Source organism: Anopheles gambiae, chromosome X, assembly GCF_943734735.2.
Source record: "Anopheles gambiae chromosome X, idAnoGambNW_F1_1, whole genome shotgun sequence".
NCBI classification, from domain to species: domain Eukaryota; kingdom Metazoa; phylum Arthropoda; class Insecta; order Diptera; family Culicidae; genus Anopheles; species Anopheles gambiae.
This window is the reverse complement of record NC_064600.1, coordinates 5,510,341-5,520,588: the sequence shown is the minus strand read 5'-3', so window position 1 is coordinate 5,520,588 and position 10,248 is coordinate 5,510,341. Positions and strand designations below refer to the sequence as shown.

The 10,248-nt window shown below is 43.0% G+C and overlaps 2 protein-coding genes across 2 annotated transcripts; one reads left to right on the top strand and one right to left on the bottom strand.

The window, feature by feature from the left end:
• Window positions 1-862: 862 nt before the first annotated feature.
• LOC1271954 (proteasome activator complex subunit 3) lies at window positions 863-3,983 on the bottom strand. The gene is made up of 3 exons (XM_310815.5): window positions 3,761-3,983; window positions 2,552-3,696; window positions 863-2,476 (listed from the first exon to the last, which is right to left on the bottom strand). The coding sequence occupies exons 2-3, from the start codon at window positions 2,753-2,755 to the stop codon at window positions 1,886-1,888; spliced, it is 795 nt and encodes a 264-aa protein (XP_310815.3). The 5' UTR covers window positions 2,756-3,696; window positions 3,761-3,983; the 3' UTR covers window positions 863-1,885.
• Window positions 3,984-5,309: 1,326 nt separating this feature from the next.
• Window positions 5,310-9,364, top strand: LOC133393374 (putative nuclease HARBI1). The gene is made up of 2 exons (XM_061658129.1): window positions 5,310-6,687; window positions 8,317-9,364. The coding sequence occupies exons 1-2, from the start codon at window positions 6,392-6,394 to the stop codon at window positions 9,167-9,169; spliced, it is 1,149 nt and encodes a 382-aa protein (XP_061514113.1). The 5' UTR covers window positions 5,310-6,391; the 3' UTR covers window positions 9,170-9,364.
• The last annotated feature ends 884 nt before the right edge of the window (window positions 9,365-10,248 follow it).

Below are 10,248 nucleotides of genomic sequence, written 5' to 3'. Positions count from 1 at the left end.
GACGCTATGAGCTCTTTTGGAATCCCGGCCAAACTGATGAGGCTGATTAGAATGATTATGACCAACGTCACTTGGCAGGTGAAGGTGGATGAAAAACTCTCAGGTCCTTTTATTACCGCCAAAGGTCTACGCTAGGGGGAGGGCTGGCCTTGGGTCTCCTAATCAACTTGGAGCTAGAGAGGGCCTTCCGCGACTCGAGGGTGGAGACTACGGGAACCATCTTTTATAAGTCAACCCAGATCCTGGCATACGCTGATGATATAGACATCATTGGTCTGCGGCTCTCCTATGTAGCAGAAGCCTACCAAGGGATCGAGCAGGCGGCAGAGAACCTCGGATTGCAGATAAACGAGGCAAAGACCAAACTGATGGTGGCAACATCAGCGGGCCTACCAACACATAATCAGAATCTACGTAGGCGTGACGTGCAGATAGGTGAACGCACTTTTGAAGTCGTCCCACAATTCACCTCTCTTGGGTTAAAGGTCAGCAACGACAGCCTGAGGAATCAGTTCACCTCACTGGACTGTATAGCACCTATATAGTATCGACACTCGCATACGCCTCTAAGACATGGACACTATCCAAATCTAACGAAACGCTCTTAGCCTCGTTCGAGAGGAAGATGCTCAGAAGGATCCTTATTTTCGTATGTGTGGAAGGGCAATGGAGGAGTCCATAAAGTGAAGAATGCTTCCGTTGGGAGACTCACTTTGCGCCCCAGGATTGAAGCGCTGGTGGCGATGTCCGGTCTCGTATGCACGGCGACGCACAGAAGAGCACCTACCAGGCTCTGGAACTCGTTGTTTTCAGGCATTGGTTCCAGCTTTCAAACTAGCGAGGTTGCTATGATCACAACAAATTGTACTTGAAGGGTATGCTTAACTACACTAACGCGGTCTTTTCAATACCCAAATATTCAAATTTAATTATTTTTTGCGCAAATTGAATTGATTTTACTTTTTATCTTCTTTTGACGATATTCTAGAAATAGCAGCGAAAATAATATGTTTTAAGTTTACATTACCGTAATGTGACTATCCGTAGTAAAGGAAGTTGCCAGATGATGTACGCAGTGTTGCAAATGAAGCGGCTCAAAACTTGCCTAAGCAATAAGCTTAAAGGCCATTTAAACTGAACGAAAATTAAAACATAAAATCCACTATTTACCATTAGTGGTTGAAACAGCTAGCACAGCACAAACCTCTTCCGCGTGTGTGGTGATATACGCACATCCGCCCGTGCGACTAAGCGGCTAAGATTTTTCGGTGAAGTGAACGCGTTCGCGCAAAAGCTACATTTTTTTTTTTCAATATATCCTAGAGGTTGCTTTATTCACCCCGAATACGTTGCTGTATAGAGTACACATATGGACCCGTATTAGGGGGGAGGAAGGTCTGAATAGAATTGTGTGTGTGTGGGTGTGGATGGTGTGATAAAAATCCAAAGACACCGTATCTTCAGACCATCATTGTCGCTTCCCTGGCGGTTACGATTTACGAGACGGGATTTACGGGAGTTGCACCATATTAGGGATTTCACTTTTGTTGTTCTTGTCATCGCTTGCGCATCAAACAAAGGAAAGGAAATTGTAAATTGGTTGAAATTGATAGCGGGAAAGGGGAAGAACATACCGGCATGTGCTGTCATGCGATATCTTCGTGAATTGCGGAATTTTAATTGCCAGCCGCCAAGATGCAGCTTTTGCAGATCAGAGTGATCAGCGGAGCCCAAATACACCCACTGGCACGTGTGTTTGGGTGTGTGTGTGTGTTTTTGTTTCAGAAAAGAAGTAGAAGGGTGCGCTGGGGAGAGTGGTGGGAACAGTGTGACCGAGGTCAACAAAAACCCTTTCCCTCCCCCATTTTTTTGTTGGTTGTTGTTTTTAGTACAAACTGTCCGCATTGGAGGAGCGGGGCTTCTTCAGCTTCTCCATGTTCTTGATGACGATGTCGTGCAGCGAGCAGTAGCGATTCCGGATCTCGCTCAGCACCAGCCACAGGCTGAGGAACTCCTTCTCGTCCAGCTCGGCGACCGCCCGCCGGTAGTCGTCGATGTGCGGGTATTTGGCCACCTTCGACACCACCTTCGCGCGCGACACGAAGTAGCGCGAGATCTGGTCGAAAAAGGCGGCCGCCTCCGTCTCGACCGACTGGATCTCGGCCAGCGTGTCCTCCTGGATCGAGACGCCGAAGTTGTTGCCGTCCTCGATCTTCGGTATCATGAAGGAGATCCACATCTTGAGCAGATTCGAGTCCTCCACCAGCGCGCGGATGATCGGCTTCACGATGCAGACCAGCTCGCCGATCGGTTTGTTGCACTCGACCCGCCCGGTCGGCAGGGCGTGCACCTTCGTGCCGTTGCCGTCGACCGTTGCCGCCGGGCTGGGCGTGTTCGAGTTGAGCCGGGGACGCTTCCGCTCACTGCCTTCCTCCCCTTCCACCAGGATCGGTTCCGGGACTGGAATGTTCAGCTCCTAAGAGAGCAGAGGGAAGGTTATAGATTAAGATTGGGGCCGTTTTTTTTAGCGGCATTTACCCGGCCGGCCTACCTGATAGACGTCGGTGAAGCTGCGCTCGGAGAACTGCGGCGTGTCGAGCAGGGCGTTCAGGCGCACGATCCGCTCGGGGAACTCTTTCGTGATGAGTGTTTCGGCGCGGCTGATCAGGTTGTCTTTGTACTGTTGCACCTTGCGCGCATTGTCCTCCGCGCTGCTCGCGGCCGACGTCGTCGCGGTCGATGTGCTTTCGCTCATTGTTGCGTCGCGTCGTGTTGTTGATTGCTGCGAGGCGGCTGCCGGTTGATGGGCGTGCGGCCCGGCCCGGGATGAGAGGGGGTTGCTGGAAGTGTTGCCCTTGCGCAATATGGTCCCGCCGCTAACGCGGAACGCTTGCACGCGTCAATTAGTCTCGAGACCGTTCAGCGCTGTTGCCACCCGGCTCCGGTTTCTTCCGGCTCGAGCCTGTCGGTCTCCGGAAACGGTCCCCGGAACGACGTAAGCTGACACGGTGCGCACACGACACACAACAAACACACACACACTTCCACCGACACACACACACACACACGGTGTTTGGTCTGTCGAGGGGATGGAGGCGCGTCGACGAGCGGAAACACTACCACGCGGCGCTCACTGGTGTACACCACCTTTGGCTGGTGATATTTTGCGTCGCAAAACGGTTGCCACCTGGACCGGGAGCCGGCTGCTTTGGGACAGCGCACAGCAACAAAAGAAAAGTGCAAAAAAACGTGTACGGTTGTGCCGAGAAGGGAAAAGCTGCGTCCAAGTAGCTCGTCGTCGCTGACCGCTCGTCGAGTTTTGCTTTGCTGCACACACGCACACCGTGTGTCTCCGGCGTTGAAGGAACAGTGCACACACGCACGCACGCACACACAAACATGCACGCAACCCTTCGGTGTGACAGGTTCGAACGCGTTCAAACCGGTGGCCTCGTGTGTGACGCACCTGGGCGTGCTCGGGGGGATGAAATTGTTTCCCTTTTTGCGGTGCAGGCACACAATAAACTGGCTGAGCGTAATTTAATCGAGGTGAGCAGAGAAAATGATAACTTTTCAGTGATTTTAAGCGTGCCGTTTGTGTTCGAGCACTGAAGCGGGTGTTATAGACGGGACGCGTCGAAACCGCATGCCGACACAAACGTCAGGCAGAGACAATTCGGGCACACTGGTCGACCGCTATGAAAATAAGAGAATTATTTTTATTTTACAAGGATATTTTTACGAAAAATATTTTTCTTACCATAGAAAAGGTTCGGAATCTGTTCTGGGTCCGGAATAGGTTAGATTGTAATTTCGGAGCAGTAATGTGCCAGTGAATTAGTTCCGGGGTGAGTAAAAGCTCGTGTTCATGTTTTTTTTAATAAGCTCGTTATGAGATTTTTTATGAAGGAGAAGCTGAAGTCATGTTCTCGTGTCGGAACAGTTTCGGCACCTGTTCAGTTTCAATAGTGTACCGCTAGATACGGATCTAGTGTTGGAAGAAGAAATGTTTGAAAATGAGGAACGGAACTAGGTTAATTTGAAAAAGGAACGAAATGGGTTCATTGATATTAGATTAGGGCTGCTGCATTCTCGACCAAATCGACCGAAAGGAGAGGGGGAAGGAGGTAGGTTCTGATCGTTCCGAACGTTTCGATCGTTCCAACCTGTCCTACCCTTTTGATTGTTTGGATCATTTCGACCAAACCTATTACGCAAGTGCCACAACTCCACTAAACGACCACAAAACGGGTTCTAAACGATTCAAGCTCTCAACCTAAGCGGAATATAGAAAGACTTCGTTTAGCAGACGGAAAACAACTCATGCATTCTAAAAATAGCAAAGCAGCTGGTGGCGCTATCTTTTGTTGGGATAGCCACACAGCGGAGCTTTCCTTGCTTGGAGAGCTTTCTAATTTCCTGTGTATTGTTATATGGTTTCGCATTGAAGTTATGCATCGCTAGAGCTAGAACGGCGACATGATTGCCTAAATACTAAACTCCAATGGAAACCACCACCTCTGAAGCAAATGAGATTTGGTCATTGATGCTGATACCCGTGCATCTGACCATAAGACCAATTGTTTTTGCTTAAAAAGTTAAAAAAAAGTGTATAGGCCATGATTAGAGGAGGCTAGGCGAAACACATTGCAAGAAAAGCGCCATCTATTTAGCGAAGCAGTGAAGCTATGGATTTTTTTTCTATGTATATTTGATTTTCCTGTCGTTTAAGCTTAATCTGAGGTGCTTAGGTAGGTTCAACATTTCGATTTTGATGGTTCCGATTGAGGCACGTTATGAACCTACTAGGAGTGATCCGGAACACGCATCATTACTAATATGCGCGTTCAGTTCCATAATCACCATAGATTCGAGATCAGATACATCACTTGAATATATTCGGAATCGGTTTCCTGGTTGTGTATCATTGCTTCTAACGAAATGCAAGCTGGATTATTGACAACATCAGGTTTGGATGCTGTTCGTGAAAAAAAAAATCAATAAAGGATCCCGCTTCAAACTTAATTAGTAGAACTGGGGTTGGCGCGAGATCACTTTTGGAACTAGAAATGTTGCGGGGAAATTTTTGCTACAAGAGAAACTTATCGATTTCATCCGATTGGCAAACCAAAACGGATATAAAATAATACAGACCTAAATTTAAGTCACCTTGAAGGGCAAACACGTGCACAGTTTTTGAGGTCATAGGATAAGAAAAGGTCAGTACCGGTTCCAGGTCCGAGGCAAAGTCCAGGTCCTAAAAACCGTACGCTCAAATTTTGAACTTTAGAAAGCTGCTGAATCAGAGTTAGGCCCGTGTCTGTGCTCCATCGGATGCGATTTTATCGTAATGCGAATCGCAAGTGGTGTCTGTGCTCTTCCGATTCGCATTGCGATTTTGAGTTTGACGTTTGGCGAAGGAAAACAAAACATTATCGAAGAATAAACAAACCAGAGAAAAGGCTGTTCTATTCGTTTAACTAAACAAAGACTGTTCTGTTGTATTGACTGTAAATAGAAGTGTCTTAAACGTAAGTTAACTATTAGAATAATGTACTGTAAGTTTGAGATATTTTGTTTTTATGTTTGTTCAGTAATGCATTTGGTTTTGTGCAATGAAATCTAGAACAGTGTGGTTCATAATGGCTCTAGCATCTAGTTTTTTTCCACCACAGGTAAAATCATTTTGGTTACTCATGAAATAAACTTTCCAACTTCTTTTGAGTTCTAGATGCCGTTGATTTTGTTGGCCACCATTCCACGATGAGAATTTCTGATCAGATCAGCTCCAACTCCATCATGCGGCTGGATGTTTTGCTTCCTCCGATCAAGGGTATTACACATGGGTGATAGGCAAATTCATAAAAAAAAATCCAGAATCGGTTCCGAATGACTCCGCGAAAATCGGAAGCAGAAGGTAGGTTCCAACACTCCAAACTTGGAACCGTCCGTAGTTGTCCAGAACTACTAATCAGTAGTCGGAGTCGTCCGGAAAAGGAATTGTCCAGAAACTCCGGCTGCACAAAGCTAAGGAGAAGCCTTTGGGTCAATTACGATACCTTCTGTAACGTTTGAACACTATCAAATATTGCCGATACACTTGATACCCACGGAAATTTCCCCGCCAATACGTTTTCCGTTATCAGTGCACCACCTAGAGGACAGAGCTCAGCGCAACTACTTTCGGAATTAAATGACAAAGAGTATTATCAAAACGAAGAACTTATCCAGGTCGAGCAAGAATATTAATGTTAACGGGTATCTCTGTTGCTTCTAATCGCTACTGCTTTTACTTTCTTCTTGAGCATAACGGCGCTCTACGAATCAATTATCATAACCATCAATCATTTTCATGTGGGCTAAACTTTTTTCTTATTTTTTTTATTTGTAGATGGATTCGGATTCTGACTCTGAGGTCATGTTGAGTACAAATTTCTCTTTGCGTTACATCTTACTAAGGAAACGGCGCAATAAAACCAACGATCTGTGGAAACATCGTAAGCGAAATGGACAGTACTATGTGTTATTTCCCGAGTTATTGAAACAAGAAGACAAGTTTTTCCAGTATATGAGAATGTCGAAAAAAACATTTTACTTTATATTGAGAAAGATAGAACCTTTCATCGCCAAGTTGCCTACACATACTCCATATATCTCTCCGGAAGAACGATTGATGGTAACTCTCAGGTATATGTTATTTATATTTTATTTTCAAATATTTTGATATAAAATAACGTAAACGAGCGTGTGACGTGGTTGTTCAAAATAACTTTTTCGTTTTGACTCGTTGAATGCTAAACTTGAACAAAACCCAATGAACTGAGTGGCAGCTTGGCTGGACATCGGCTGGCTCGATGGCGAGCTGGCTGGCGGGATGGCGGGTTGTCAAGCTGACAGGCTGGTCGCCTGGTGGACAAGCTGGCAGGATAGATTGTTCAATCGAGTATTACTGAAGTGCTGGCCGAATGCGCGCGTCGACACGCAGGAGTCTGGTTGCTGTTGCTGGGTACACCGCACAGTAATGTTGCGTTGCTGTTACTTGGCGTACGCGTAAACACGTGGCAATAGCAGAGCTATATGGTTAACTATATTTAAAAAAAAAGTACAGGCGGTCCCCGAGATACACGGTTAATGGGGACCGAAAACGGCCGCAAAATACCGCGTATCTCGAATTTCCGCGTAAGTCGAATCTCGTGATTTCCAGCTGAAATATCACTAATTTTCGTGTAATTTTGCAAGTAAGGGGTGGTTTTAGTCACTTTATGAATTATTTGATATTATTCTGACTGAATATAACTGTTTTAAACCTTTTGAAATAGTTTTTAACATTCGATCAAAACGGAAATTATTTGGCAATTTGCAATTGATGTGTCAAATCAGTACAATTTGCTCAAAGAATTGTCAAATTTAGAAAACCGCGTATCTCCGAATCCGCGTATAAGAGGTACCGTGTATCTCGGGGACCGCCTGTAATCGATAACAACTGTTCCACTATAGTTCAACTTTTTTTTATTTTGTCTTAGTTTTAGTCCATAAAAATAGTTCATAATAATTTGTTAAGCATCTAGTAATGTACTAATTTAATTAGTTATAATATCCTTTTTTTTCACGAATAACCCTATGAGCAAATTGTATTATTTGCTCACGAGCATCCATTTGATCCTCTTCTGACAACGAATCCAGAAGAGGAACAAAACTCATCATAGCATGGTAGTTTCCAGTTTTTTCTTTATGCTCTTTTAATATATTATGTCTCTCTTTCTCTAAGTTTACTAACTCCTCCAAAACAGCACCATCTTGTCGCCGTTTTTTTCCGGCTGCCTCCTTTAACGAATTATCAACTGGTTCCGTTTCAAATAAGTCGTCTTCACAAACGTATTCGTCGAGATATTCCGGAGCAGTGGCTGTTTAGAAAAATAGCAAAAGAAAATTGCTAGTTACTATAAATATCAAAATTCAAACATTTTTATATTCATATATACCTTCTACTTCTTCCAAATTTCCCGATCTGGGTCGGGATGTAAGTGTATCCTTCAGGAAGCTCATCTGCTCAAAGTACTTCCATCGAACATGCTTATATCCCGACCCAGATGGCTGATTTAGTTCAGCGAGTTTTCGCGAGAATGTGTCGCGTAAATTTCTCCACTTATTTTTGGCGACGATACCTAAAATATTAAAGGAATTTACATTTTCAGTTAATAATTTATACGTTCGCATCTGCATTATGTAGTGCTATAATCAAATCAAATAGTATTTACACTAGAAAAATGATTTAATATCAATGTCTAAACAATGTTTTTTTCTTCTATTTTTCAGATTTCTTTCTACAGGATTGCCGTTCAAATCACTGTCGTTCACTTTCTGCATCGCTCACAATACGATTGGTACAATTGTTTATGAAACATGTGAAGCAATTTGGAAGACATTGAACGAAGAGTTCATTCCTTTTCCAACAACGTCAGCTTTCAACAAAGTGGAAAGAGAGTTTCTTAACAAATGGAAATTTCCTAATTGCATTGGTGCCATCGATGGCAAACATGTAAGGGTGAAGGCACCGTCAAAATCCGGTACTCAATATTTCAATTACAAGAAATATTTTTCTTTGCATTTGCAAGCAGTAGCTGATGCCAATAGCAAATTTATAGCCGTTGATGTTGGTGAATATGGGAGTCGTTGTGATAGTGGTGTTTTTAAGTCATCAACGTTGTATCAACTAATACAGTCGAATCGCCTGAATATTCCTCCTCCCAAGCCACTTCCTGGCACTAGACAAGATGTGCCTCACGTGCTCATTGGCGATCAAGGCTACCCATTGAAAACTTTTTTACTGCGTCCCTACCCAGATAGTGAAGATCCAGCCAAACTTCATTTCAATGAATTGTTAAGCATAGCAAGACGTTGCGTTGAATGTGCTTTTGGCATACTAGTCGCTAAATGGCGATGCTTAAAAACAGAATTACAAGTAACTCCAGAGCATGTCACGTTAATAGTCCAAACAACATGTTTGTTACACAATATTTGTATGGAATTTAAAGAACCACTACCAAATCCAGCTAAAAACACAAGGGCTTCAGATATCAATTATAATAGAGCTAACAACCATTCATCTCACCAGGCAACGGATTTAAGAGATTATTTCAAAAATTACTTCTTTCATCACATCGATTGATATAATATAATGCTAGAAATAGATCTACGTAAACATGTTTCGGTAAAATATATTTTTCTCAATTTTTTCTTATTTCAAAATAGTTACTGAAAAAACATTTTAAAATGATTTTGTTTCCTGATAAATGGCTGGTTGTGGTGCAGAAATTTTCCTACAGTTTGTGGTGTTAATAAAATAATGCATTTTCTTTCAAAATATCACCATTTCTTCGGATGTTACTTTCAATACTGGCTCGTAAAATTTCATGTGGGATAAAAAGTGAAATTTATTAATAAAAAAGTGCAATCAAAAACATCTATCTTTAGTTTCATCCGGAGCAATTTCATGAACTATACTTTTTTATAGAACAAATGGTATGAGAACACACAAATTCGTACATAAGAGTTTTGCGGTAATTATTCGGTAGGCTGGCATGAATTGATACGGTAGGGTTGCATGGAATTATGCTTATAGGGATGTGATAATTGATATTAGTATAGAAATTAGGTCCCTCATGCAAGAATCCATGCAGAGGCTTTAAGGCTAAAAAAACATAAAATAAATGAAATAATCTGCTATTACCAATACACCTGCCAGCGAAATGCGTCTGAAATTCTCTGAACTGCTTAGGATAGTGGGACTCAACATCACACATTTCCATTTGCCGGTGTCATAGAATGTGCAGATGGTATTTCTTTATTCCAGTTTTTCTATTGGACATTTTCGGATGTTATTGCTTTAGGATTTCGGATGTAGTTGCTTCCGGGTTTAGGATGTCGCTAACAAAACCATGTAACAAGTGACAATTTTACCAACACCGTGTTAGGCCCGACCATCCTCGATAGCAAAGCTTCTTGCTCCCTTTCGTTCAAGATGAAGATAATACGTACCGTTTATTTGAAGCTGATTTCCGATCATATCCCATGTATTCTTTTTTAAAAAATTGTCTTTGTACCTCGAATCGCGAAGATCCCAAAGAAAAGGATGCTCCTGTACCAAAATTATAAGTTTTTCATCATCAACACGTGAATTCGCCATGGCTCTAACAAGATTGTGTTTGTTTACTTTCGCGCTAACATTTCTTGTAAAATCAACTCTTT

Coding starts and splice junctions, on each gene's coding strand:
- LOC133393374 (XM_061658129.1), top strand. CDS start 6,392: ATGGATTCGGATTCTGACTCTGAGGTCATGTTGAGTACAAATTTCTCT. Junction 6,688..8,316: donor CGATTGATGGTAACTCTCAG/GTATATGTTATT, acceptor TCTATTTTTCAG/ATTTCTTTCTACAGGATTGC.
- LOC1271954 (XM_310815.5), bottom strand. CDS start 2,755: ATGAGCGAAAGCACATCGACCGCGACGACGTCGGCCGCGAGCAGCGCG. Junction 2,477..2,551: donor GCTTCACCGACGTCTATCAG/GTAGGCCGGCCG, acceptor CTGCTCTCTTAG/GAGCTGAACATTCCAGTCCC.